Source organism: Chiloscyllium plagiosum, unplaced genomic scaffold, assembly GCF_037043375.1.
Source record: "Chiloscyllium plagiosum isolate Xiang-an unplaced genomic scaffold, Cpla_swu_hap1 HiC_scaffold_20, whole genome shotgun sequence".
Lineage (NCBI taxonomy): Eukaryota > Metazoa > Chordata > Chondrichthyes > Orectolobiformes > Hemiscylliidae > Chiloscyllium > Chiloscyllium plagiosum.
The window spans coordinates 56,803,616-56,830,116 of NW_028270158.1; the positions used below are offsets into that span (position 1 = coordinate 56,803,616).

The 26,501-nt window shown below is 42.5% G+C and overlaps 1 protein-coding gene across 3 annotated transcripts in view; it reads left to right on the top strand.

Annotated features, from left to right (window-relative positions):
* pkd1a (polycystic kidney disease 1a) overlaps positions 1-26,501 on the top strand; it is a 210,696-nt gene that overhangs the window by 159,052 nt on the left and 25,143 nt on the right. For 2 of the 3 annotated variants that reach the window (XM_043711199.2, XM_043711198.2), the window contains 9 exons: positions 999-1,107; positions 2,241-2,368; positions 3,529-3,731; positions 4,674-4,868; positions 7,704-7,855; positions 9,369-9,487; positions 11,053-11,206; positions 12,529-12,654; positions 14,535-14,709. In XM_043711199.2, coding sequence (XP_043567134.2) covers positions 999-1,107; positions 2,241-2,368; positions 3,529-3,731; positions 4,674-4,868; positions 7,704-7,855; positions 9,369-9,487; positions 11,053-11,206; positions 12,529-12,654; positions 14,535-14,709 — 1,361 coding nt within the window. The remainder of the gene's footprint in view (positions 1-998; positions 1,108-2,240; positions 2,369-3,528; positions 3,732-4,673; positions 4,869-7,703; positions 7,856-9,368; positions 9,488-11,052; positions 11,207-12,528; positions 12,655-14,534; positions 14,710-26,501) is intronic. The other variant, XM_087997973.1, reaches the window with a different exon arrangement.

Consider the following 26,501-nt stretch of genomic DNA (forward strand, 5'->3'; position numbering starts at 1 on the left):
TTATTAGATTACTTACAGTGTGGAAACAGGCCCTTCGGCCCAACAAGTCCACACCGCCCCGCCGAAGCACAACCCACCCATACCCTTACATTTACCCCTTCATCTAACACTACGGGCAATTTAGCATGGCCAATTCACCTGACCTGCACATCTTTGGACTGTGGGAGGAAACCGGAGCACCCAGAGGAAACCCACGCAGACACGGGGAGAATGTGCAAACTCCACACAGTCGCAATTGAACCCAGTTCTCTGGCGCTGTGAGACAGCAGTGCTAACCACTGTGCCACCGTGCCGCCCACAAATTATGAACGGTATTAATTGTAAAGGTTTATAAAGAGTTTATGCTGAAGAATGGCCATTCTCGAGTCTGCATAGTTCAGGCAAGGATGTTACCCAGTGAACATCTCAAAAATATGGGGTTTTCAGCACACGTTCATCCAAGCTCCTCTTATCTGAATCTTAAGACTGGATTCCTGGTTCCCTTTATTTCCTTGTCCTGTGTAGCAATAATATGCTTATTCAGGCTGTTTTTGTTAAAACAAGGAATAAATCAAGCATAACTATGTACTTAAATCACAACAATCATGCACTATACGTCTAATCCAACTAACATTGATTTCCCCCTTGTCTGTGGCTCAGAGCATATTTGCACTTGTGGAGAATAAAAACTAGAAGCCCATAAATATATGGTAGTCACAAGAAATCTAATAAGGAACTCAGAAAGAACTTCTTTACCCAGAGAGTAGTTCAAGCAAATAGCATGGATGGACTTAAGTAAAGACTAATTGTTGGAGAATGGAATTGACGATTGTACTGTTAAATGAAAAGAAGTAGGATGTGGCTCAAATGGAGCATTAGCTTTGGCAGGTTTGGTCTGAATGGCCTATTCTGTATACACAGCGTGACCCTGGCTAATGTGCAGGAATCCCATTTCTGTAGTAAATTATTTGTGCATTGAATCTTCACATTTACACATGTTGATGCTTTGTTTCCCTCAGATGAACGCCTGATACAAAGAATTAACATTGATGAGAACAATGAGGTGTCAACCTCATATGACAGTGGCAGGGTCTCACTCGATGCCGAAAGTCACTTGATATCTAACCTGTGAGTATGTCTTAAATCTGTCCCTAATACACTGAAAGTGGTTTAATTATATTGTTTTGACAGGAATGTCTGACTACCATTGAGAAACTAAATGACTGTTATCCAAAATGCTAGCAGATACAAGTCCATGGGATTCCTTTCACTTGGGTTAATATAATGTGGTGCAATTTCAGAAACAAACATTATTATGAAATGTGCTTCCTCAACTTGGGAAATGATAGCCTAGTCATATTGTCTCTAGACTGTTGATCCAGAGACCCAGGTAATGTTCTGTCGACCCGGGTTTGAACCTCAATATGGCAAACGATGGAATTTGAATTCAATTTTTAAAATCTGGAATTAACAATCTAATGATGACCATGAATCCATTGTCAATTGTCGGAAAGCCCCATTTGGTTCACTGATGTCCTTTAGGGAAAGAAATTGCTGTCCTTACCTGGTCTGACCTACCAGTGACTGCAGACCCACAGTGATGAGATTGATTCTTAACTGCCCTCTGGGTACTTAGAGATGGGCAATAAATGCTGACCTAGCCAGGGATGCCCTCATCCCATTAATGAATTACAAAAGAACTCATTTAGCTCAGTCAGTAAGTAATTTATTTTAAATGAATTTAGCCTCCTATTATCATTGTGTAATTTCAATCCCATTAATATTTTTAAAACTTTGGAACCTGAATCACACTTTTTTTGTCAAAATATGATATTTTTTAATGTGACTCTTAATTTACCAAATTGTGACAAGCAAGTTACCCCTGGGACCTCCTTGTCAAGTTAATGTTCTGCACTCAGAATATTCTCTTTGGGCTCAGCTAAAATTTGGAAAGATCATGTGATTGATTTTCAATTTGCTGTCCTGACAAATCAACTGACTTTTGAAAAATCAGTGTAAATCATTTTTTGTTGTTTCTGTAACTGGCAGCTGTCCTGTAATGACAACTTTGTATGTGCATGGCAAACTAAAAATCTGCTGACCTCAAGGTTTGTATTTCTAATATTAGATATCTTTTTTATTTGTCAAGCAGACTTGATAGGAAAATGTTCTGCATTTACTGTTACAGAAAATTCTTATGTTCCCCTTGAGATTTGTCAAGCTGTCATTGGTACAGTTGCATTTTCCCTTTTCTTCTTCAGAACGGAAATTATTGATGGGAGTAAACAACCACGAGCTGAGGCACCAATCTTAGACCAGACTAATGATAATGGTCAGATCATTAGACCTTCCCAAGGCATCGCAAGATCATCTACAACCAGAAGAATAGGTAAAATCTACAACTATACATCCTGGATACCCAGAAAAAGCCTCATGGCTATGCTATTGGCCATTCTCCCTAATTATTCAAATGCTTATTGCAGCTTTGTGGCGTAAAGTTCTGGATACCTACTGTATCTGTTGAAGGACTCCTATATTTATCAAACTTTGAACCATTTCAACTGTCAGTGGAAATTCCAGTCCCACTACTCTGAAGTAGATTCGAATCCACTAACTTCTCACTGTGTCTTCATTGTCATAACTCTAGCAGAGGATCTGCAGAAACCCCTCCTGGCTCTCCATACCCTATGATGTAAAAGTCTTTACCTTCGCATTGGTCTATTATCAATGTTCCATTAAGAGTTTATGGTGTGCTACAGAAATTCTGTACATGCATCCCACACTTGAAAGGACAGTTTGCTAAATTATTATTGCTTATGATTCAGTAGGGCAGCATCCTTAGCACTGAGTTGGAAAGCTGTGGGTTTAAAGCCTGTGCTGAGTTTGATTAAGCACATACTTCTACATCCCTCAAAGAGGAGGGGACTGCCTGATGATCTGCAAAATGTTTAATGGACCAGGATAAAGTTTGAGGTTTCTGTTTAAACACTGGGCTCTGCAATGTTTAATTGGATATAAGGCAGGTGAAAACACATTTCGCACAAAAAACGGTCTGTTAATGAAGTGAGCCAGTATAGAGTACAAGGAAGTGCAATAACTTGCACGAAAGTTCAGAACTATAAGTCAGTGAGACCAGAATACAGAGCCATAGATATAAGGGGATTCGGGGGAAACTTCCTTACCCTGAGAATGTCAGATTTTATTCCTGCAGGGAGTAGTTGAGACAAACAGATTGAACGCCATTAAAGAGAAGATTGATAAGCACAAGAGGGAGTGAGGATTAGAAAGATTTACTGACCGGGTTAGATGAGGATATGTAAGGGAAGGGTCATGTGGAATATAAACATGGATCTATTGTGCCAAGTGACCTGTTTCTATGCTGGAAATGCATTGTATGTATAATACCTTGTAATTATAATAACCACCATATGGCTTTTCTTTTCATATCAAACTTTTAGTCTGTTGTATCCATTTTAAGTACTATTGTGAGGGTATTATAATTCAGGGTCAACTCCATTAATGTTAATTTATATTCTTATGTTTCAACAGCTTTCACTGACCCTCCGCAACAATGTCTGTTCCCATTCTGGTGTAGTTATACAGCCCATGTCCTTTGTTTGCTCCTCTTCTCTGGATGCCTCATTGTGTCCATATGGATTGGCGTTAACTTCACTTCCAGGGTTGCCCTCATGTGGCTCATCTCAGGAATCTTCAGTGTTCTCTCTTCATTCTTCCTCCTGGAACCTCTCAAGGCAGGTTCTGGCACAAGAGGGTGCCATGGCTTGAGTCTCAACTTTTCTAGATTCCTTTGAAAATGTGGCTGGTTGTGTGTCTGCATGAGTCGAGAGTGTGGTGCTGGAAATGCACAGCAGGTCAGTCGGCATCCGAGTAGCAGGAGAATCGACATTTTGGGCATAAGCCCTTCGGCAGGAATGAGGCTTGTGGGCTAGAGGGTTGCCTGACCTGCTATGCTTTTCTAGTACCACACTCTCAACTCTGATCTCCAGCATTTGCAGTCCTCACTTTCTGCTGTGTGTCTGCATGGCTAGTAATACCTTTAGAACTTGTACCTTACCTTCATTGAAAGTGTGCCAGGAATTTAGGTGACGTAAAGAAACATTAAGTCACACTGTCAGCTGAATTGCACCGCAGAGAATGCACACATCTGATGAAATTTCTAGCCTCTGATGTTTTGTGGTAGCGTTCAATGATATATTGAAGGATCACATAATTTCAAGTCTTATCCATGATTTACCAGGATGTTGTGGGTAAGCCAGGTTGGACATTAATTTTTTTTCAGCCTACATTCAATTAAACCAGGCAATAAAGTTGTCTATTTTTGACTATCTGATAAATAATGTTGCATTTTGGGGCGGTCTTCAATACAGCAACAACTTATATCAGTGTAGCACCTCTTAATGCCTGAAAGCTTGTTGGAATCGGACTTAGTATTAAAAAGGAATTGGATAAAGAATAAGATAAAGACTTGGAATTTTCTGATGAATTGTTTGCAGTCTGCATTTAAGGAATTGCCATTGACTCTGAATCTCTAAGTTCTGTTTATCTGAACTTAAATTTATCCGAACTTTTAAAACTAAAAGTTTAATCTCTACTATTGTATGTGATCTCTTTTTGTCTTTAATACAAATGTTCCACATTAAATGACAATGCCCTTTCTGATCCTTGTGATCCAGGTTCTGACTGAAGCACTTTACTTCACAGTGGTTGCTAAGCGCATCCATCCAGATGAAGATGACAATTTAGTGGCAAAGCCACGTGTTGAACAGACCTTGGAAAAAATCGGCAAAGTGCGGCCTCCTCAAGGATATGGCCTTCTCCAAGCGAAGGAGGAGGCCAGGAAGGTTCAGATTCTTCACAGAATGCTCAAGGTATAAATGGAAAACTTCCATCAATTCAAAACTTCAACTAGCAATAACATGGGAAATTCAGATGAAGCCTCTTTAGAACATAAGAACATAGGAGCAGAAGTAGGCCGCTTAGCACATTACATCGGCTTTGCATTCAGTGAAATCGTGGCATATCTGATAATTCTTAACTTCACTTTTCTGCCTTTTCTCCATAACCACTGATTCCCTCAGTGGTTAAAAATCTAGCCCTTTCAGCCTTGAATATACTCAATGATGCAGTCTCAACAGCCTTCCGCAGTGAAGAATTCCACAGATTCATAAGTGCTGAAAATATGTCAGCATGTCAAACATGCTGAAAGAAGAAATTCCTCTTCATCTGTCTTAAATGTGTGACCCCTTATTCTGAGACTATGCTTTCTGGTCCTAGACTTTCCCACATGGGGGAACACCCTCTTGCATCTGACCTGTTAAATCCCCAAAGATTCATGTATGTTTCAAAGAGGGTGGTTAGAATGTGGAATTTGTTATAGGTCCTTGTGGAGGAGTTGAGGTGATTAGTTTGAATTCATTTAATAGGGAGCTAGATAGACACACGGGGGAAAAAGAAATAGATGCTATAAGCTGGGAGGTTTACTCCTATGAATAATAAACACTGGCCAAACTCAGATCGGCTGACTGGGCTCTTGCAGTGCTATGCATTTTTCTCAAGAAGCTCCTGTCCAAAATCTTATAGAATCATAAAATCCCTACAGTGTGGAAACAGGCCCTTCGGCCCAATGAGTCCATACTGTCTCTCCAAAGAGTATCCCATCCAAACCCATTCCCTGACCCTATTACTCTACATGAACTAATGCACCTAACCTACACATCTCTATGGGCAACTTAGCATAGCCAATTCACCTAACCTGCACATCTTTGGATTGTGGGAGGAAACCGGAGCACCCGGAGGAAACCCACTCAGACACAGCAGTGCTAACCACTGAGCCACCGTGCCGCCATTATCTGTTCAATTAACTACCAAAACATGACAAATGCATCAAACCACACAAAATGAAAATAAGGATAATAGAATACACAATAAGTCAGTTAGTATGTGGAAAGAGCAAATTAATGATTTCTGCTAAAAAAAATCCTCACTCAAATTGAGGTTGTTTCAGTTTGACATGCTGACATATTTTCAGCACTTTTTTGGTTTTACTTCAGAAGTCCCAGCAAACATGTTTTCATTGTGAAATGTTTAATCTTTGACAAATCGAGAGAAAAATGACTTGTGCTTCACTTCAATTATCGCTGAGGTAAATATGTAGTTTTTCTGAGGCACAGACCGGGCATTACATATTGCTTGATCTTGGACACAACTTTTTAAATTCCCAGCAGTAGCCAAAACAAATACGGAGAGAAAAAAAATGGTAAAAGTAATTTTTTTTCAGTGAATCGTGGCTGACATTAGTATTTTTCCAGTTCAGAGGCCAGCTGTTCATTGCAGCTGATCCATCAGTGTCAAAGCAACAAAGATATCAAAGGACTGAGGCCAAATATATTGCTAGTCTTGGCTCCCAGTGTTTCTGAGTCCTTGACTATCAATGTGACCAGGAGATTAATCAATCTTCTACCTTTTATAATACACACCTATTAGTTGCCTCCCTGTATAATATAGTTTTAATTTCTGTCTGGATGATTGATCAGCAGCTGAAGGCAATTCTGCAAGTCACCAAAAGGAATTGAAAAGCAATACTTTTTCAAAAAAGTACATTTTTAAATAGATCAGAATTTTCTTCTACAGTTAAACATTCAAATACACATCAAATGCAGCACGAAATGTAGAGCTGTGCACAAAACCTAATCAAAATGTTATTCCTCTCAACATAAGTGATATGTAGATGATGGAGCATGTTTTGCTGAAAAAACATTTAAAGGTAAAATTGTCCACTTAGTTATTTAAGATTTTTAAAAATTTGATAGACTTTTAAGAAGTTTTTTTAAATTGGAAACCACTTGTAGGAAAAATAAATGACCTTAGGTTTAATCACATTCAGCAGACTGACCACAAATCATCACTTTCTTAAGCATTTTCACAACTGGCCTCTCTCTGTCTTCACATAACTTTACTCTCACCTTTCTGTGACTATCCTCTCTGTCCCTTACTGCTGTACCTGTCCTTTTCCTCCCTCACTCGGACCTGTAACTAATCCCTCCCTCACTTTCTCCCCCTGATTTGGTCTAGCACAACTATGGCTTCAACACCATCGGGAATTTGAATAAACCTTCTTTTCCCATCATTATTAATGGGCTGCTACCTTCTTCATAAACAAGAGAGCTATTTGCATGAATAAAAATCAGTGCTGTGTGCTACTTTGTCTTTCCTGGGGCTTGAGAACAACATTTCACTTGTGCATCAGGCGCAAGCTGCTCAAGAAGAGGGCAATTTTGTAGGATCCCTACTTTAAAAATGAAGGGCCTTCACTAGCCAAACTTACTGATTTAACAGTGGCATGGAGGAGAGAGAACATACGTTGTCCAGACAATTGCAAATCTTTCGGGATAACATACTTGGAGTAAAGTTGTACATAGAATACATATCCAGACTTTGGATGCTATCCTGTTAATTTTCCAACTAGCAATAAAAATGTGAGCATCCAGAGAATAAAAGTACAAACATGGATGATTATTTTAACAGAACGTTCAGATTTCCAAGTTTAGACTCTCACTTTTAATACTAGTTGATGATTGCTGTCACTCCAGACAGATGCACATGAGGTCAACTTTGAGTTCTTTTGCGGTGTCCTTATATTTTTAAATTAATTATTGCATTAATGTTAAATAGAGTCGACTGAATTGTCATCCCTTCTGTTTCAGAACTTCATCATTTATATGTTGTTTCTGCTCGTGGTCCTGTTGATCAATTATGGAGATTCATTCAGAGACGCCCAGAGCAGACTCCTGCATAGTTCAATTAGACAAAGCCTGTTAGGGCCCAGTAAAGGGGTTGAATTCCAGAAAATCAAAAGGTAAGACAGCTATCAGATTTATTAGAATAGGTATTATTTATTGAAAACAGCATATCCTACTCTGACACCTCCTGTTACTCACTTCATATTGTAACTGTTGTAAATATATTTCTCCATTAAAAGAAAGACTGAACTTCCATATCGATAGGATTTCCAATGTGTGAAGAGAGAAAAGAATCAACATTGAGTACAGTATTCTTTGGAACCCTATTTCTGAAGCAGTCATACTGGACTTGAAACATTAACTCCCTTTCTCTCTCCTCAGATGCTACCAGACCTGCTGAGTTTCTTCAGAACTTTGGTTCTTATTTCAGACCATCAGCACCTGCAGCACTTTACCAATTCATTGATATATTTGAATGAAAGCAAAGTTATGACCACTTCCCTATCCTGAAGGCGTTTTGCCAATATCAGAACAGATCTTGAGGGCATCTAATTTCTCCCTTCAGCCTCAGCACCAGCCATCTCAGTGGGTGCTGTCACTGAGTTGGCAACTCTCAACTCTGAGAAGCAGATCACAAACATTAATTGGATGGGAGTCTGGGCAGTGACTTTTATGGGTAAAACCATGCCCTGTGTCCTGCCATGAGCCTGTACAGGCATGGGACCCGCTTTTGGATCCAGTGAAGATGCTTCCTAGTTTCTGGTAAAATTCAGCCCAGTGCTTTGGGACAAGGCCTGATCGTGGTGGTTTTCTATATGATAGTGGGATCTGAGCCAAGCCACCAGGTGGAGGTACTGAACATTGGCCAAGGACTGGTCAAAGGACCTCTTCAACCAGTAACAAGTTACAGAAATTATTCACTCTTGGATGTGGCTGCCTACTACCCATCAACAAGTTACCCTTGATGTGGACAAGAAAACCTTATTATCATCTCACAAAGTCTTATAGCACCACTGCTAACCAAAGCCAGGTCTGCAGCAGCTAGTGAGGAAACCGACAAGAAATAGAATGTACTTGACTTATTTCAGTCTTTGGCAAAGAGTTCAATGAATGGAGTTCAATGAAACACGCAAATACCTAATGGAATTGTACTGTCACTAGGAATGGGAAAGTTTTGATGTGTCGGAGTACAGTTTAGCTGATTCTGCTGCTTATTGCCTGTGGAAAGTGGTGGCTTTGAGATCAGTGAACACGGGGTGTAGGGATGGTGTTGGAAAGTGGGCTTGAGATACCTGAACTAAATGACAAAACATTCTCCATGGTCCAAATGGCCTAGATCCTGCATTTTTATGGCTTGTTCAAGCACAATGAAGAGATATCCATTGTTGCAACCCTACATTTCTTATATAGCTCATTCTGCTATAATGTGACAGGTATGTTCCTCTGTAATCTTGCGCTGTAGAAAATCACACCATGGAAATTCTGCTATACCCATTCAGCAGAAAGTTCGTGTTGTGCAAACAAGGTCCACAATTCATCAATCGCGTTACGGTTGAGACACGTGTTATAGGAGAACTACCTGTATATGCTTTCTGTTGGAGTCCCATCTAAATTGGTGCTTTCTTTCAGATCAGGGGAGCTTTGGAAATGGATGGCAGAGGTGCTCCTACCGTACCTGTATAACAATAGAAGTAGGACCCTATTGGGATGCCCACGAATACGCCAAATCCGTTCAAAAATAAACAATGGTAAAATAAAACTTACATTTCTTAAGTGCCTTGCACAACCTTACTGTCTCAGTACTGAACACACTTTTAAAGTACTTTTAGATATGCAGATGCTGTTGAAGTTAAGGAAGCTCTCAAACAATTTGCACAGAACAATCTCCAACTAACAACAGCATGACACTGACTAGCTTGTCTGTTTTTAGTAACATTGGTTGCAGTTCCGATCAGAAACTAGGGAGAGCTCTCTTGCTCTTCTAGAAAGTAGTCCCAAAGAAATGTTTTGCATCCAACAGAAAGGGTAGCCCGTGAATAACTTAAGTGTCTTCTCAAATGTGGCACTTGTGGTAATGCAGCACGGGAGTCTTGACCTTGATTATGTGCTTGACTCTAGAATGGACTTGAACTTTTGACACAGCTGAGTCTGCAACCAATTTCACACTGAGAGCTCAACAAATTATTTGTATGTATTTTAGAGTTTAACTTAGAATGTTAGAGGAAAAGAAGTGGATTCATTATAGTTGAAGAATGATCTTTAAATTGGAAAGCTCACACCAGCTCATAAGCTTCAATTTGCAGACTGGCCAGTCTGGATAGGGGATATAATGAGTTACCACTTAATTAAAATTTCAATATGGAATAAAACATCTCTAAAGGCTCATACTATTTGAAATAATATGACAAGATGAGTCATCACAATAGAGCCTTGGAGTCGTATAGCATGGAAGCAGACCCTTTGGTCCAATGAGTACATGCTGCCCATGTTCCTAAACCAAACTAGTCCCACTTTGCCTGCATTTGGCCCATATTCCTCCAAACCTTTCCAATTTATGAACTTATCCAAATGTCTTTTCAACATTGTAACTGTACCTGCATCCACCAATTTCTCTGGCAGTTCACTCCATATACGAACTGCTCTGTGTAAAATAAAAAGTTGCTCCTCATATCCTCTTTAAATCTTTCCCATCTCACCTTAAAAATTTGCCCCTAGGTTTCAATTCCCCCACTCTAGGTCCTTGCTGTTCCCCTTACCGATGTCCCTCAGGATTTTATAAACTTCTATAAGGTCACCTGTCAACCCCCTACACTCCAGTGGAAAAATGTTCAAGCCTATCTTTATAACTCAACCCTTCCATTCCTGGCAATATCCTGGTAAATCTTTTCTGAATCCCCTCCAATTTAATAATATGTTTCCTATAGCAGGGCACCAGAACTGTACACAGTACTCCTGAAGAGGTCTCACCAATTTCCTGTACAACTTCAACATGATATCCCAACTCGTATACTCAAAGGTCTTAGTAATAAAGACTAGTGTGCTAAACAGCTGATAGAATGCAAATTTCAAAGAATTATGTACCAGAATCTCTAGATCTTTCCATTCTACAACATGACTCAGAGCCCTGCTTTTGTTTGTTTTTACCAAAATGCAATACCTTGCATTTATCCAAATTAGACTCCATCTGCCTGCTTTCTGCTCCAGTGAATTCATTACAGGATCAGAACCTGTAAATGACATAAATGATTCTAATTCTTGTGAACCATTCTCAGCTGAATGAACTTTCTATTCTTTCATACTTATGTCTAACCAGTTCAATGTCTTCAGCAACCTTCGTCGTTACCAATAATTACACAGTGTCTTCAAGACCCTGGGCTTCACGATAACAGTGATCATGAGGCTGGTTGGAAGAGTCCAATTACAAATCCGAGCGATACATGGTCATACTCGTCACCTGATCTACCAGGGTAAGGAACATGCTCTGGATATTGACCAGAGAGATTTGTTCTGTGTATTCCTTGTAATGATCACTGAATGCAAGAGTGTAGACACTTCTTCCAAGCTAAGGAAATGGAAAGTCAGCACGGGCTGTTTCCCCAATCCAGTAACCAGCCTCCACCTTGTGTTGGAAAGGTTACATAAGAAGCTGAGGATGGAACAAGGCTCAGCTGCAAGTACCACAGAACTGATACAGCTCTCCCATGTTCACAGACTCGGGCCACACAGGAACAATGGCCAACAAATGTGCTTTGATGATGATTCACTGGTGAACTCGGAATCTCCCTACACATATTGCCTAATCTGCTGTGTATTTCCAGTGTTTTCAGTTTCTTCGATTCTGGGACTGCTTAAACATTTCCTCAGTAACTCATCATCCACAGATCATTTCCTAGCCTTGTTTATTGCAATTCTGGGGAATACTGAAATCAATCTGGCAAACTCATGTTTTTTTTGGTTGTAGTATTAATTTAACCATGCTAATGACACTATTTCTTCTACAATTAACCTCAATGGATGGTAATTAGAATTTACAGTTTCCAAAAAGGCCATTCTATCTAATAGGTCGTACTTGTGTGAACCTTCCACATCAAACTCCTCCCAACCTGACTTCTTATCCTTCTTTTCTCCTTCATGCATCTTTAAATGTATCTACAATGTTGGTCTCAACTCCTGTTTGTGGTAGTGAGTTCCACATTCTCACCACACTGTGTAAAGAAACTTCTGAATTCCTTAGAGTGACCATCTTATAATTACACCCTCAAGATTGGGACTGCCCTACACATCTCCTCCGACTGTACATTATTAAACTTTTATGTTGTTAAAAGATCTATATTAGGTAGTTATGAAATAGTTTTTGTTTTGCAAGACATTTCTCTTCGTAAATGAATGCAAACTGGGAGTACAGCACTGAATAAAACCAAAGAGGTGGTCCTAGATTTGAACCCCAGTCTCGACTGAATTTACTGAGCTGAACATGAGGATCATTTGAATTCTACAATTGGCTGTGATCCATGTGCTGGAGGAAAGGAGGAGGAAAACACATATAGATTCCACATGAATGTGATACATTTTTCATACTAAGTGACTGTTTGCCCAAATTGCATAGATTTGTACCTATAGACTGGCTACCTGGGCTAAATGGTGAAGGAGGTAGATCCCCAAATGGATTTAGCAGATTCAATACAGAAAGGAGGCACACTGGGCAATGCAGATCGGGGAATGAGGCCCTCAACAATAAAACAACAATGTGTCTGTGCGTTATAATTTCTGGGTCTTTTTCTCTTCTTAGGGTGTGGTACTGGGGCCAGAATGCTGTATATGACAGTGGTGGATACATACAGAAACTTGGCAGGACGAGAGACCAGAGTAATTACACGCTGTGGAATTTACAGGAAAGAAATTGGCTGGATGTAAGGTAAGCTTCATTACACTGAGTGTTACTGAGAAATAAAACAGGATTCTGAATGTTCGGCAGCTCTGACACTTCAAGATCTAAGCAGTTTTTTAACATGGTATTTTTGGTTAAGCTAGTTCAAAGTCAGACTCGGTTTAAAAAAACACAATTATTGAATGGTCTCCCAATTTAAAAGATGTGACTATTATGTCAGCAACATGACCATCAAATTTGATATTTTGCTCTTTAAAGAATTAATTTGCAATTAAAAACAATGTCATAAAGTCTCCAAAATATAAAATGCCTCACAGCCAATGATTTACTTTTGAGTTGCGGTGACTGTCCTGTCAATAATCTGCAGAGCAAGATTCCAGAAACAAGATTTCAGATACAAAAACAAGATGGGTTTTTCAAGACATAGAGAAAGTACCCTTTTTTTTATTTGTTTGAATAGCATAATGGAATCTTACAATACCCTCAAACATGAAAGTTCTCAACCTCTCCCCTCACCTGAGGCATAGTGACCCTCTGTAAACAATCAGGGAACAGGAGAATCGATGTTTCGGGCATAAGCCCTTCTTCAGGGTTTATGCCCGAAACGTCGATTCTCCTGTTCCCTGGATGCTGCCTGACCTGCTGCGCTTTTCCAGCAACACATTTCCAGCTCTGATCTCCAGCATCTGCAGACCTCACTTTCTCCTCTGTAAACAATCACCAAGTATCTCTTTCTCTAATGAGAGAGCAACCCTGTGGATTTTTGGGACTCTGGCAACTTTTCCTTTAACTCTTTCGGTGCTGCTTTGGTAGGAATTGAAGTCTTGGAGTGAAAATTGAGTCTTGATCTGTCGCTAGACTACTAATCTAGATGTCTAATGCTCTAGGGACACGTATTTAAATTCTACTATAGCATCTGGTGAAACTTAAATTCACTTAATAAATCTGGAATATAATACTAATCTGATGGTGACCATAAACCCATTCTGGATTGTTTTAAAAATGCATCTTCTTCCCTAAGTTTGTTAATACAACAAATTTGCAGTACTTACCTGATCTAGCCTATATATAACTCCAGATCCATAATGAAGTTGATGACTTCTAACAGCCCTCTGAAGTGGCCTATCAAACCATCAGTTCAGGGCAATTAGGGATGAGCAACGCATGGTTGGCCTTTCGAGTGAGAGAGACATCCTTGAAAGAATAAAAAGAGGAAAAAAAAGTCTCATCTGATAGTGAAACTTTCACTCAACACTGCACAGAAATATTAGCCTCGGATTCCTGTAGTGGGACTAAACTCAGATTCAGAGATTAGAATGCTACTTCCTGAGCCACAGCTTAACCCCTTGATTCCAAGTCTTTGGTAAATGAGCTCTCGGTTCAGAAGCTTCCATAGTTAGCTTATTACACTTGGTTTAGGTTGGAAAGAAAGTATGCCACAATTCTCAAGCGCTGCTAAGTGAATATGTCAGAAAGCACCTTGTTGTTTGGCGGTGCTGATCTTTATCGCCACTGAAAAATAACATGTTGTTGAAGCTTTCGATCTTGCACTCATTGCGATAGTTCGCAGGAACCAACAGGAAAGTAAAAGGGAAACCAACAGTTGTATGAGAAGAAAGTTATAATTGGTTGGCAAGTGAGAACAAACTTGGACTTAGCTCTCAGACCCCACAAGGCTTGTTGGAGCTTAAATTTGAGGCTCACTCAAGGAGAACATGGCTGAGGTATCAAAAGGTAGCCATATACATAGACCCTTGCCCTGCAGTCAAAGTCATCAAGAGAAAATAGAAAATGTTCAAAATCATTTATTTTTCAAAAGGACAATAATGCACTGCTTTCTATGAAGACAATAAAGGCTGATGTAAAGACATACTATTTCAAACAGACTTGTAATTTTGTGTTGCTAGGACAAGGGCCATCTTCATCGAATTTACCCAGTATTTCCAAAATGTGGATTTGTACAGTGTAGTCACCCTTCTCCTAGAGTTCCCATTCTCGGGGGGAGCGTCCACCAGCATTGATATCAAACCATTCTCACTGCTGCAACTGAGTACTGGAGTGGATTTTCTGCTCATCATGATGGTAAGTCTTGCTCATGTGGCATTCATAAGTCGTAAATCCCCCCAAAGGCAGCAGCTGGCTTACTGTTGGTGTCCAGTCCTGCTGCCCTTGGAGGGGGGGGGAGGATGTCACATAGTCGGTTGCTGCGGGCGCACACGGCGTGTGGGAGTAGAAGGGGCCTCGCGGGGGCTGATGGGAGGGTGGGGGCTCTCGCGTGGTGTGCTGCTGTGTACTCTCTTGAACAGGGAGCGGACTTAGCAAGAGCTCGCTGTATCAATCCCATTGAACTGTTTGGGGGGTAGGGGGGGTTGGTCTTGGTGGTGGGTGGCGCTTCAAGCGTGTGTCTGCTCAAAAATAAACCCTAAGCCAGAAAGAAGGAACAAGGCAGGCAGAGCGAAGAAAAAGGAAACTTCAGAAAACTCCGAGTCCCAGAGGAGAGGCTTTGAATCAATTAACCGAATAATCAATTATCCGAACAAAATAGTGCCCACGCATCTCGTTCGGATAATCGAGGTTCCTCTGTATAGGGGAGTAGTTAAATTCTAACTGTAATGTTCTTATTGATTTCTGGATGAAAATGTAAATCATCCCTGAATGGCAAGGAAATGGCTACGTAAACCTCCTACATTCCACCTATAAGACAAAACCAGGGCATTCAATTCCTTGCAGGTCAGCAGAGCAAACTAAATTTAATATCTCACCAGGGGATAGGAACCTGAGCAGGAACTTCAATTTGAGGGAAGGAAAGGAACTAGGAAAATAGAAAGCAAAAACGGAAGTCAGACAAAGCATGGACAAGCATCAAATAGAATCAGAATAGAGAATAATGTTAAAAAAAACACTAAATCAAATGCAATCTAAATGCATGAGGAATTTGCAAAGAAGATTGACTTTTTTTAGTTCAATTGTGGGACATGGGTGTCACTGACTTGCCAGCATTTATTGCCAGCGCCTAGTTGTCCTTAAGTTGGTGTTGAGCTGCCTCTTGAATCACTACAATTCACGTGCAGTTGGTTGACCCACAGTAACCTTAGGGAGGGAATTCCAGGGTTTCGATCCAGCGATATACAGGGGAACCTCGATTGTCCGAACAGGATGGGAGGGCACTATTTCGTTTGGATAATCGATCATTCGGTTAATCGATTAAATGCCTTTCCTCTGGGGCTCGGAGTTTTTAAAGTCTGCTCCCCGTTCAGGGCACTCGCAGCAGCACACCATCTCCCTTCCTTACTGCCTATCTCACCTAATTGTTAAATATCCTTAAATATGCAATTCTTAACCAGTCATGATTTCTCTGTAGCCATGTCTCTTTGATGGAGATTAAGTCGTACCCTCAATTTGTAGTCAACTCAACAAGCATCCACTTCTTCTACCAGCAGCATGAGACCCCACCCCCAACACTGCCCACGCCCCTGTCCAACACTGCCCCCCGCCCACCCCCAACCTGGTCCAACACCACCCCCACACCCCAGCACAAAACACATGAGCCCTCGCCCCAACACTGCCCTCTGCCTGCCCCAGAACCCTGTCTAACACCGCCCCTGCCCCCCCAACGCCATCCAACACCACGCCCCCGCCCCCAACTCTGCCCAGCCCTCTGCCTGCCCCCCCCGCCCCCTCTCCAGGGCTGCCGGACTGTACACCAACAACAAGCCTGCTGCTACTGCAGCTTCCTTTGTGGGGAAAGTCTCCAAACAGTGTGTGCGTGCGCACACACACACACCAACATACAACTTTTTCTTGCAACTACAGGACAATGTTGGAGAGTTTATCTGGGGAAGCGGGGGAGGGGTGGTTAGGGTATTCCCCTGTGTAGAACTCCAGGGAAAGTGTGGGGAGAGACAGGGTGGGAGGTCAGTCATTTGGAGACAGTGCCTGTTTAATCACAAAAGGCACGATCACTGTTGGAAACACTTCTTTGATGTAATGTTTCCTTCGGGACCTCGGGATCTCCTTCGGATAATTGGTATTCGGATAATCGAGGTTCTTCTGTATTTTCAAGTTGGGATGGTAAGTGGCTTGGAGGGGAACTTTTAGATGGCGGTGTTCCCATGCATCTGCTGCACTTGTCCTTCTAGTTGCATTCGTCGTGGGTTTGGAAGGTGCTATCGAAAGATCTTGAGTGAATTTCTGCTGTTTGTCTTGTATATAGTCCACACTGCTGCCAACACGGAGTGCTGCTGGTAGAAGAAGTGGATGCTTGTTGAGTTGACTACAAATTGATGGTACGACTTAATCTCCATCAAAGAGACATGGCTACAGAGAAATCATGACTGGTTAAGAATTGCATATTTAAGGATATTTAACAATTAGGTGAGATAGGCAGTAAGGAAGCACTCATAAGGGACAAGGTAAGAGAGAATCTTGGATCGATGAATCAAAATGTGGAATCAGTTTGGGTGGAGATAAGAAAAAGCAATGGGCACAATATAATTTGGGAAATTAGAGATGTGTATAACATGAATAATACCATCGTAATGGCAACGTCAGTTTATAAACAGATTTGGTTAAGTTGTGCTGTAGATGATGAATCCCTGCAGCGTGTACAAGGTGCCTGTCTGGAGCAATATTTTAAGGACCCAACAAGGGAACAGAGTATTATGGATTTAGTGCAATAAGAAAGGAGCAGTAAATAGATATTTTTGATGGAAATTAATCAATCTGTTCTTACATCGGCTGACTGTCTGTATGGAGTTTGCACATTCTTCCATGTCTGCATGAGTTTCCTCCCCAAGCCCAAAGATGTGCAGGTTGGGTGGATTGGCCGTGCTAAATTTCCCAGTGTCCAGGGGTATGCCAGCTATGTGGATTAGCCATGGGAAATGCAGGGTTACGGGGATAAGGTATGTTTCCTCCAACTTATGTGGAGGAATTATTAGTTTAAACCTTACAGAACACATATTTGTTAATATTTGGGAGTGGGAATGATGGCAAAGGGAAATGTACAGCACAGAAACAGAACCTTCGGTCCAACCCGTCCATGCCAACCAGTTATCCCAACCCAATCTAGTCCCACCTGCTAGCACCCGGCCCATATCCCTCCAAACGCTTCCTATTCATATACCCATCCAAATGCCTTTCAAATGTTGCAATTGTACCAGCCTCCACCACTTCCTCTGGCAGCTCATTCCATACACGTACCAACCTCTGCATGAAAAGGTTGTCCCTTAGGTCTCTTTTATATCTTTCCCCTCTCACCCTAAACCTATGCCCTCTAATTCTGGACTCCACGACCGCAGGGAAAAGACTTTGTCTATTTATCCTATCCATGCCCCTCAATTTTGTAAACCTCTCACCCCTCAGCCTCCGACACTCCAGGGAAAACAGCCCCAGCCTGTTCAGCCTCTCCCTATAGCTCAAATCCTTCAATCTGGCAACAACATTGTAAATCTTTACTGAACCCATTGAAGTGACACAACATCTTTCCGATAGGAAGGAGACCAGAATTGCGCGCAATATTCCTACAGTGTCCTGTACAGCCGCAACATGACCTCCCAACTCCTGTACTCTATATTCTGACCAATAAAGGAAAGCATACCAAACGCCTTCTTCACTATCCTACCTACGTGCGACTCCACTTTCAAGGAGCTATGAACCTGCACTCCAAGGTCTCTTTGTTCAGCAACACTCTCTAGGACCATACCATTAAGTGTATAAGTCCTGCTAAGATTTGCTTTCCCAAAATGCAGCACCTCACATTTATCTGAATTAAACTCCATCTGCCACTTCTCAGCCCATTGGTCCATCTGGTCAAGATCCTATTATAATCTGAGGTAACCTACTTCACTGTCCACTACACCTCTAATTTTGGTGTCATCTGCAAACTTACTAATTGTACCTCTTATGCTCGCATCCAAATAATTTATATAAATGACAAAAAGTAGTGGACCCAGCACCGATCCTTGTGGCACTCCACTGGACACAGGCCTCCAGTCTGAAAAACAACCCTCCACCTTCTGTCTTCTATCTTTGAGCCAGTTCTGTATCCAAATGGCTAGTTCTCCCTGTATTCCATGAGATCTAACCTTGCTAATCAGTCTCCCATGGGGAACCTTGTCGAACACCTTACTGAAGTCCAGATAGATCACATCTACCGCTCTGCCCTCATCAATCTTCTTTGTTACTTCTTCAAAAAACTCAAGGTTGTGTGACATGATTTCCCACGCACAAAGTCATGTTGACTATCCTGACTCAGTCCTTGCCTTTCCAAATACATGTACATCCTGTTCCTCAGGATTCCCTCCAACAACTTGCCCACCACCGATGTCAGGCTCACTGGTCTATAGGTCCCTGGCTTGTCCTTACCACCCTTCTTAAACAGTGGCACAATGTTAGCCAACCTCCAGTCTTCCGGAACCTCACCTGTGACTATTGATGATACAATCATCTCAACAAGAGGCCAAGCAATCACTTCTCTAGCTTCCCACAGAGTTCTAGGGTACACCTGATCAGGTCCTGGGGATTTATCCACCTTTACCAGTTTCAAGACATCTAGCACTTTCTCCTCTGTAATCTGGACATTTTGCAAGGTGTCACCGTCTGTTTCCCTACACTCTATATCTTCCATGTCTTTTACAACAGTAAATACTGATGCAAAATACTCGTTTAGTATCTCCCCCACTTTCAGAGGCTCCACACAAAAGCAACCTTGCTGATCTTTGAGGGGCCCTATTCTCTCCCTAGTTACCCTTTTGTCCTTAATGTATTTATAAAAATCCTTTGGATTCTCCTTAATTCTATTTGCCAAAGCTATCTCATGTCCCCTTTTTGCCCTCCTGATTTCCCTCTTAAGTATACTCCTACTGCCTTTACACTCTTCTAAGGATTCACTCGATCAATCTTGATTATACCTTACATATGCTTCCTTCTTTTTCTTAACCAAACCCTCAATTTCTTTAGTCATCCAGCATTCCCTATACCTACCAGTCTTCCCTTTCACCCTAACAGGAATATACTTTCTCTGGATTCTTGTTATCTCATTTCTGAAGGCTTCACATTTTCCAGCTGTCCCTTTACCTGCGAACATCTGTCCCCAATCAGCTTTCAAAAGTTCTTGCCGAATACCGTCAAAATTGGCCTTTCTCCAATTTAGAACTTCAACTTTTAGATCTGGCCTATCCTTTTCCATTACTATTTTAAATCTAATAGAATTATGGTCGCTGGCCCCAGAGTGCTCCCCCACTGACACCTCAGTCACCTGCCCTGCCTTATTTCCCAAGAGTAGGTCAAGTTTTGCACCTTCTCCAGTAGGTACATCCACATACTGAATCAGAAAATTGTCTTGTACACACTTAACAAATTCCTTTCCATCTAAACCTTTAACACTATGGCAGTCCCAGTCAATGATCAGAAAGTTAAAATCCTCTACCATAACCACCCTATTATTCTTACAGATAGCTAAGAGATCTCCTTACAAATTTGTTTGCATCCAAGGAGGCAGGAGAATCGACGTTTCGGCCATAAGCCCTTCTTCAGGAATGAGGAGGGTGTGCCAAGCAGACTAAGATAAAAGGTAGTGAGGAGAGACTTGGGGGAGGGACGTTGGGAATGCGATAGGTGGAAGGAGGTTAAGGTGAGGGTGATAGGCCGGAGAGCGGGTGGGCGCGGAGAGGTCGGGAAGAAGATTACAGGTCAAGAAGGCGGTGCTGAGTCCAACGGTTGGGACTGAGATAGGTGGGGGGAGGGGAAATGAGGAAGCTGGAGAAATCTGCATTCATCCCTTGTGATTGGAGGGTTCCTAGGCGGGAGATGAGGCGCTCTTCCTTCAGGCGTCATGTTGCCATGGTCTGGCGATGGAGAAGGCCAAGGACCTGCATGTCCTTGGCGGAGTGGGAGGGGGAGTTGAAGTGTTCGGCCACGGGGCGGTTGGGTTGATTGGTGCGGGTTTCCCAGAGGTGTTCTCTGAAACATTCCGCAAGTAGGCGGCCTGTCTCCCCAATGTAGAGGAGGCCACATCGGGTGCAGCGGATGCAGTAAATGATGTGTGTGGAGATGCAGGTGAATTTCTGACGGATATGGAAGGATCCCTTGGGGCCTAGAAGGGAAGTGAGGGGGACAGTGTGGGCGCAAGTTTTGCATTTCTTGCGGTTGCAGGGGAAGGTTCCGGGAGTGGAGGTTGGGTTGGTGGGGGGTGTGGACCTGACGAGGGAGTCGCGGAGGGAGTAGCATTTGTATCCTGGAACATTAAGCTACCAGTCCTGCCCATCCCTGAGCCATGTTTCTGTAATTGCTATGATATCCCATTCCCATGTTCCTAACCATGACCTGAGTTCATCTGCCTTCCCTGTTAGGCCCGCCCTTTGCATTGAAATAAATGCAATTTACCTTGTCCCTGCCAGCCCTACTGTTTGACTCACTTCTGTTCTCAACTGTACCAGTCTCAGATTGATCTCTTTTCTCACTATCTCCCTGGGTCCCACCTCCCCCATTTTACTAGTTTAAAATCCTCCCGAGCAGCTCTTGCAAATCTCCCTGCCAGTATATTAGTCCCCTTCCAATTTAGGGAGGTGCAATCTGTCTTTCTTGTACAGGTCACTTCTACCCCAAAAGAGATTCCAATGATCCAAAAATGTGAATCCTTCTCCCGTACACCGTGCGAGCAAACAGCAGCAGGGAGGACACTCCCCTGCAGCACCTACCACACTAGAGACTGCAGCAGCAGCCTCTCCCAAACCTCCCCCAGGGACCTGACAGACTCATAGGAATTGGTGGTGGCTATGAAGAGACTTACCTTGAAGGTTGGGGCTGCGATTGAGGAGATTTGTGCCCAGGTCCAACCCGTCACGTCCATGCCGCAGAAGCATAAATGGGGGCTCCAGGCTCTCGGGGAATGGATGGAGGAGGTGGAGGTGGAATCAAGACGTCGGAAGCAGCGTTGGAGTCCTCATCTGGTCAGATCCAGGTGCTGGAGGGAGAGCTGTGAGCCTTACGAGACCAGATCGATGACCTCGAAAATAGAGGTCGGAGGACAAATCGGCAGGTTGTCGGTCTCCCAGAGAGGGATGAAGGTGTCAGCCAGTCAGCTTCTATGAAAGCTGGCTGCAGCAGTTCCTGTGCCTTCAAATCGAGTCCAGCTGGCTGCAGATTGAAAGGGCCTATCGGATCGAAGTGCACAGGTCTGGACCGGTTCAGCACCCTCACCCGGCCCTATTGCACTTTCACTCATACAAGGACAAGCAAAAAGTAATAGAAGCCTCCAGATTACTGGAAAAAGACCCACAGACACTGCTGCATAAGGGGTCAAAAATCATATTTTTCCAGGATTTCTCGGGAGCTTTAGTTCGAAAGAGGAAATCCTTCGATGAAGTTAAAAAGAGGCTGAGGAACCTGGGTATCCAGTACTCCATGAGGTACCCCGCAGTGCTTCGTTTCATCCATGAGGACTCAGTTTATACATTTGTCCCAGCGGATAAAGCTAAGAACTTTGTAGATACTTTAAAATAGACGGACCGGTCTAAAGAATACGGTTAATGTTTTTCCTCTTTTCCTCCTTTCCCTGCGTTTTCCCTTTTTTTTTCCTTTTTCGCTCCCTAATAATTTTTTAAAAACTTGTAATATGTTATTCCTATTTTTTTAAGGACTGGATTTTATTATGGGAAATTTTGTGGATGTCGTTTGTTGTCTCTTTTGTTTGTTTTCTTTCTTTTTTAGTCACAAATTGGGGTGACATGAAGCCGGCGATGGGCGGAGTGTTTATCCTGACTTTGTCCTTTTTTTTGGTGAATTAAGGATCATCTTTTTTTTTCACCTAAGGCTGGGACATAGTCCGGGCTTGAAGGACCTGTGAAGGAGGGGACGAGTAGGGTTTGTGCCCCTTATGGCCAAGGGGGAGAGTCTTCCGTTCAAGATTTTATAGTTGGTTTTCTTTGTAGTCTTTTTGGTAGTATTAGTTGCTTGTAGTTCTGATAGAGTTTTTGTTTACATAATTCATCGACTCTGAGTCTTTATTTATTTGTGCTTGGTGCATTGTAAGCAGGGTTCTCCCTCCCAGGGGTTCAAGGGTCTCCGAAAGGGGGTATGGCTAAGTGTCTTGTTAAATGGTGCACCTGGAACATCAAGGGAAGTCATTTGCCTGTTAAAAGAAAAAAGAGGCTTTCTAGATTTAAGAGGGAAAGGGTTGATATTACTCTGTTGCAGGAAACTCATCTTGATGACAGGGAACACCTGAAGCTACAACAGGGGGGTTATGACTGGGTATTCTTTTCATCCTTTACTACTAAAAGTAGGGGAGTGGCAGTATTTATCCAGAAAAATCTTCCGTTCACATTATTAGAGCACATGAAAGATGAGCAAGGGCGGCTTGTGATACCTAAGGCCCTGATACATGGGGAGGAATGTGGCATTTCAAATGCCTACTATCCTCTGGCACATCCCCTCAAAGTTTTGATTAGTGCCTTCTCTAAGCTGATTGCCTTTGGAAGACGGCACATTATTATAGGGGGGAGTTTCATTTGACTTTCGGATCCAACAGTGGACACCGATGCCCAGTGGGCCCCCAACTATTCCTTCGCAGGCCAAGCAGGTGACTGACTTATGGGAAGAGTTGGGGCTCGTGGACATTTGGAGATGTCTTCACCCTACCGGCAGGGGCATCACTTTTGTTCAAACCCACATAAATGTCACACGAGGATTGATCTCTTTTTCTGGTTTCCTCAGCCCTTCGATTATGGGTTGTAAAATTGGGAACATAGCAATCTCTGATAACGCAGCGGTATATTTGAAGGTTAAGGCCAAGAGTGAGGGGCTAGGTTTGCAGCACTGGCATCAGGATCCTTTTCTCCTTAAGGATTCCAAATTTGTAGAATACCTTTTGAAGGAGTTTCAGGAATTCTTGACTATCAACTCAGGCTCGGCTAGTAGTCCGTCTGTGTTATGGAACACCACTAAGGCCTTTGCCAGGGGATTAGCTATTTCCTATTTGGCTAGCCCGAAATGACAGATGGGGGCACAGCAGAGTCTACTTGAGGCGCAGTTGAAAGCCGCTGAGGCGGCACATTTTGCACTGCCTTCAGTGACTAAGCTAGAGCAGATCACGGCCCTCCAGGCTGCCTTAAATTCAATACTGACGCAAAACGCAAAGAAAGAAATTGCTTTTGCTAGACAAGGCTGTTCAAGTATGGGCATAGGCCAGGGAAGTACTTAGCGTACCTGACTAGGAAAAAGCAAGCTCCCCAATCCATTACTGCATTCAGAGACAGCGCTAGGGTCTTTATATAGGATGCCAGAAGGATTAATGAGGCTTTTCGGAGTTTTTACCCTGAAGTGTATCGGTCGGAAGGTTGTAAGGGCAGGTAGGCTAAAAAGGAGGCCTTTTTTAAGAACCTGGGCCTCCCAGGGCTAACCTTGGAACAGGCCTCTCTCTTTAATGACCCCTTGACAGCTCAGGAAATACAGGAGGCAGCGAAGCAACTTCAGAGTGGGGTTCAGATACCTCAGCATTTTTATCACCCCCAAGTTTGATCGGTTATTTCGGATTAAATTTGCTCAACAATATTAGGCGGATCTCCAGAGATGGGAGGATCTTCAAATTTCATGGTTGGGCCAGATATCGCTAATTAAGTTGAATATTCTTCCTTGTTTCTTTATCCTATGCGTATGCTCCGTATAGTGTTTCCTCGGTCAATGCTGCAGAAACTTATGGGTTGGTTTGGTTCCTTTGTCTGACATCGTGGGCGGCCCCTCATCAAGCTTACTAAATTGAAGATGCCTCAAGGAGGGGAGGGGGGTGGCAGGGAGGAGGGAGAGAGTTGTTTTTCCAGACATCAGGACGTATCAATTGAGTTCCTGCTGTCCTTTGTGTGTGATTGGGCAGGTAACGATCCGGGCTCAATATGGCTGGATATTGAGACCTCACAGGCAAAGTGCCCTCTCATTAACTTGTTGTTCATGGATAAGATGAGGACAGTTATGGACCACTGCCAGAACTCCATTGTTATGAGTATGGTCAAGGCACAGAGGGCGATGCGTCAGAGTGAGGGTTGCTTATCCAAGACTTTGCCACTTATGCCTATAGTTGGTATGCCAGGGTTCCGACCAGGGGTGATGGACTCAGGGTTCAAACTATGGGCAGCAAGAGGAGTTTGGGAGACTTGTTTGAGGGGGTGGTTATGATGTCTTTTGAGCAACTGAGCCGCAGAGATCTTTTCCATTTTCTTCAGGTTAGGGATTTCATCCAGGAGAAGATTACGCTTCTCAGTAAGCTCTTTAAGCCCGCTACAGAAAGGTTGTTGCTACATTCCACAAGCACCCTTTCGGTTAAGTGCCCTCTATTACCTGCTGGGTGGCAGGGCCTGGCAGGATATCTTGTGAGGTCTGGGAGCAAGAGCTAGGAGTGGATGGAAGAATATTCTGATCAGTTGGGTGTCTGAGAACTTGCTGGGATGGCTGAAACATGGGAAAACATATGGGAGAACACGCTAAAGATCTCAATCTATATTAGGACATGCACGACCCAGTTAGATGTTCTGCATAGGGTTCATTTTACACCGGACCACCTGTGAATTTTGGAAAAGGGGCATCTCTAATGTGCTCCAAATGTAAAATAAGTGTAGATACTCTTATCATTGTTTCTGGACATGCCACAGGCTCCGTGTTTATCGGAGCACTGTGATAGGAGAAATAGGGAAGGTATTGAGGACTGAAGTTAAAGCAGACTCAATATCTCTCCTCTTAGGTCTACCGAATTTACCATCTTTAGACGGGCATGGGAAGAAATTATTTAATATTCTTGCATACTGTGCACGGAAGAATATTCTGATGAATTGGGTGTCTGAGAACCCGCCGGGCCTTCTGAGATGGCGGAAATTAGTTATGGAGCACGTTCCCTTGGATTGTTTTACAAACGTGGTGTATCACACAACAGACCATTTTTATAAGACATGGCAGCCCCATTTGAGTTATTTGCATATAGATTTGTCAGCTATTTTAACTAGGGCGTTTGTTTAACCAGGATTGTTAAGTTTGTTGAGCCCTGGGCCCTGGAGGGGGGACTCCCGAGTTAATAAGACTATATACACAACGCTCCTGTTCGTTTGTTTGGGAGCTTTGCGCTGAGCATAGCTATTTTGTGTTTTTTTTAATGTTTTCTTTTGCTTTTTTTGATTTATTAGTCACTTATTTATTGGTGTTGTTTTGCACAGTTAGATTTTGTTTTGTACTACAGGGTAGGATAGTAGTTAGCAGACAGTAGCTGTATTGTAATTTGTGGGGTTTTTTCTCTTTATTATACTGGTATTTGTTATTAGTTGTATTTTCAAGAACTTTATATTTTTGTAAAGTCAAAAAGTTTTTAAAAATATATTTACAAAAAAAAGACAGAAGTGGGAAGCTGTGTGTGGACCCTGTGGAGATTGGAGAGGTGCTAAACGAATATTTCTTACCTGTGTTCACTCAAGAAAAGGAGAATATTGTCGAGGAGAAGACTGAAATACGAGCTATTAGACTAGAAAGGATTGAGGTTAGTAAGGAGGGGGTGTTCTCAATTCTAGAATGTATGAAAGTAGATAAGTCCCCTGGGCCAGATGGGATTTATCCAAGGATTCTCTGGGAAGCTAGGGAGGAGATAGTGGAGTCTTTGACCTTGATCATTGAGTCATCATTGTCTGCAGGTTTAGTACCAGAGGACTGGAGGATTGCAAATGTGTCCTTGTTCAAGAAGGGCAGCAGACATGACCCAGGTAATTATAGGCCAGTGAGCCTTGCGTCTGTTGTAGGAAAAGTTTTGGAAAGGGTTGTAAGAGATAGGATTTATAATCAGCTAGCAAGCAACAATTTGATTGCACGTAGTCGACATGATTTCGTCAAGGCAGGTCGTG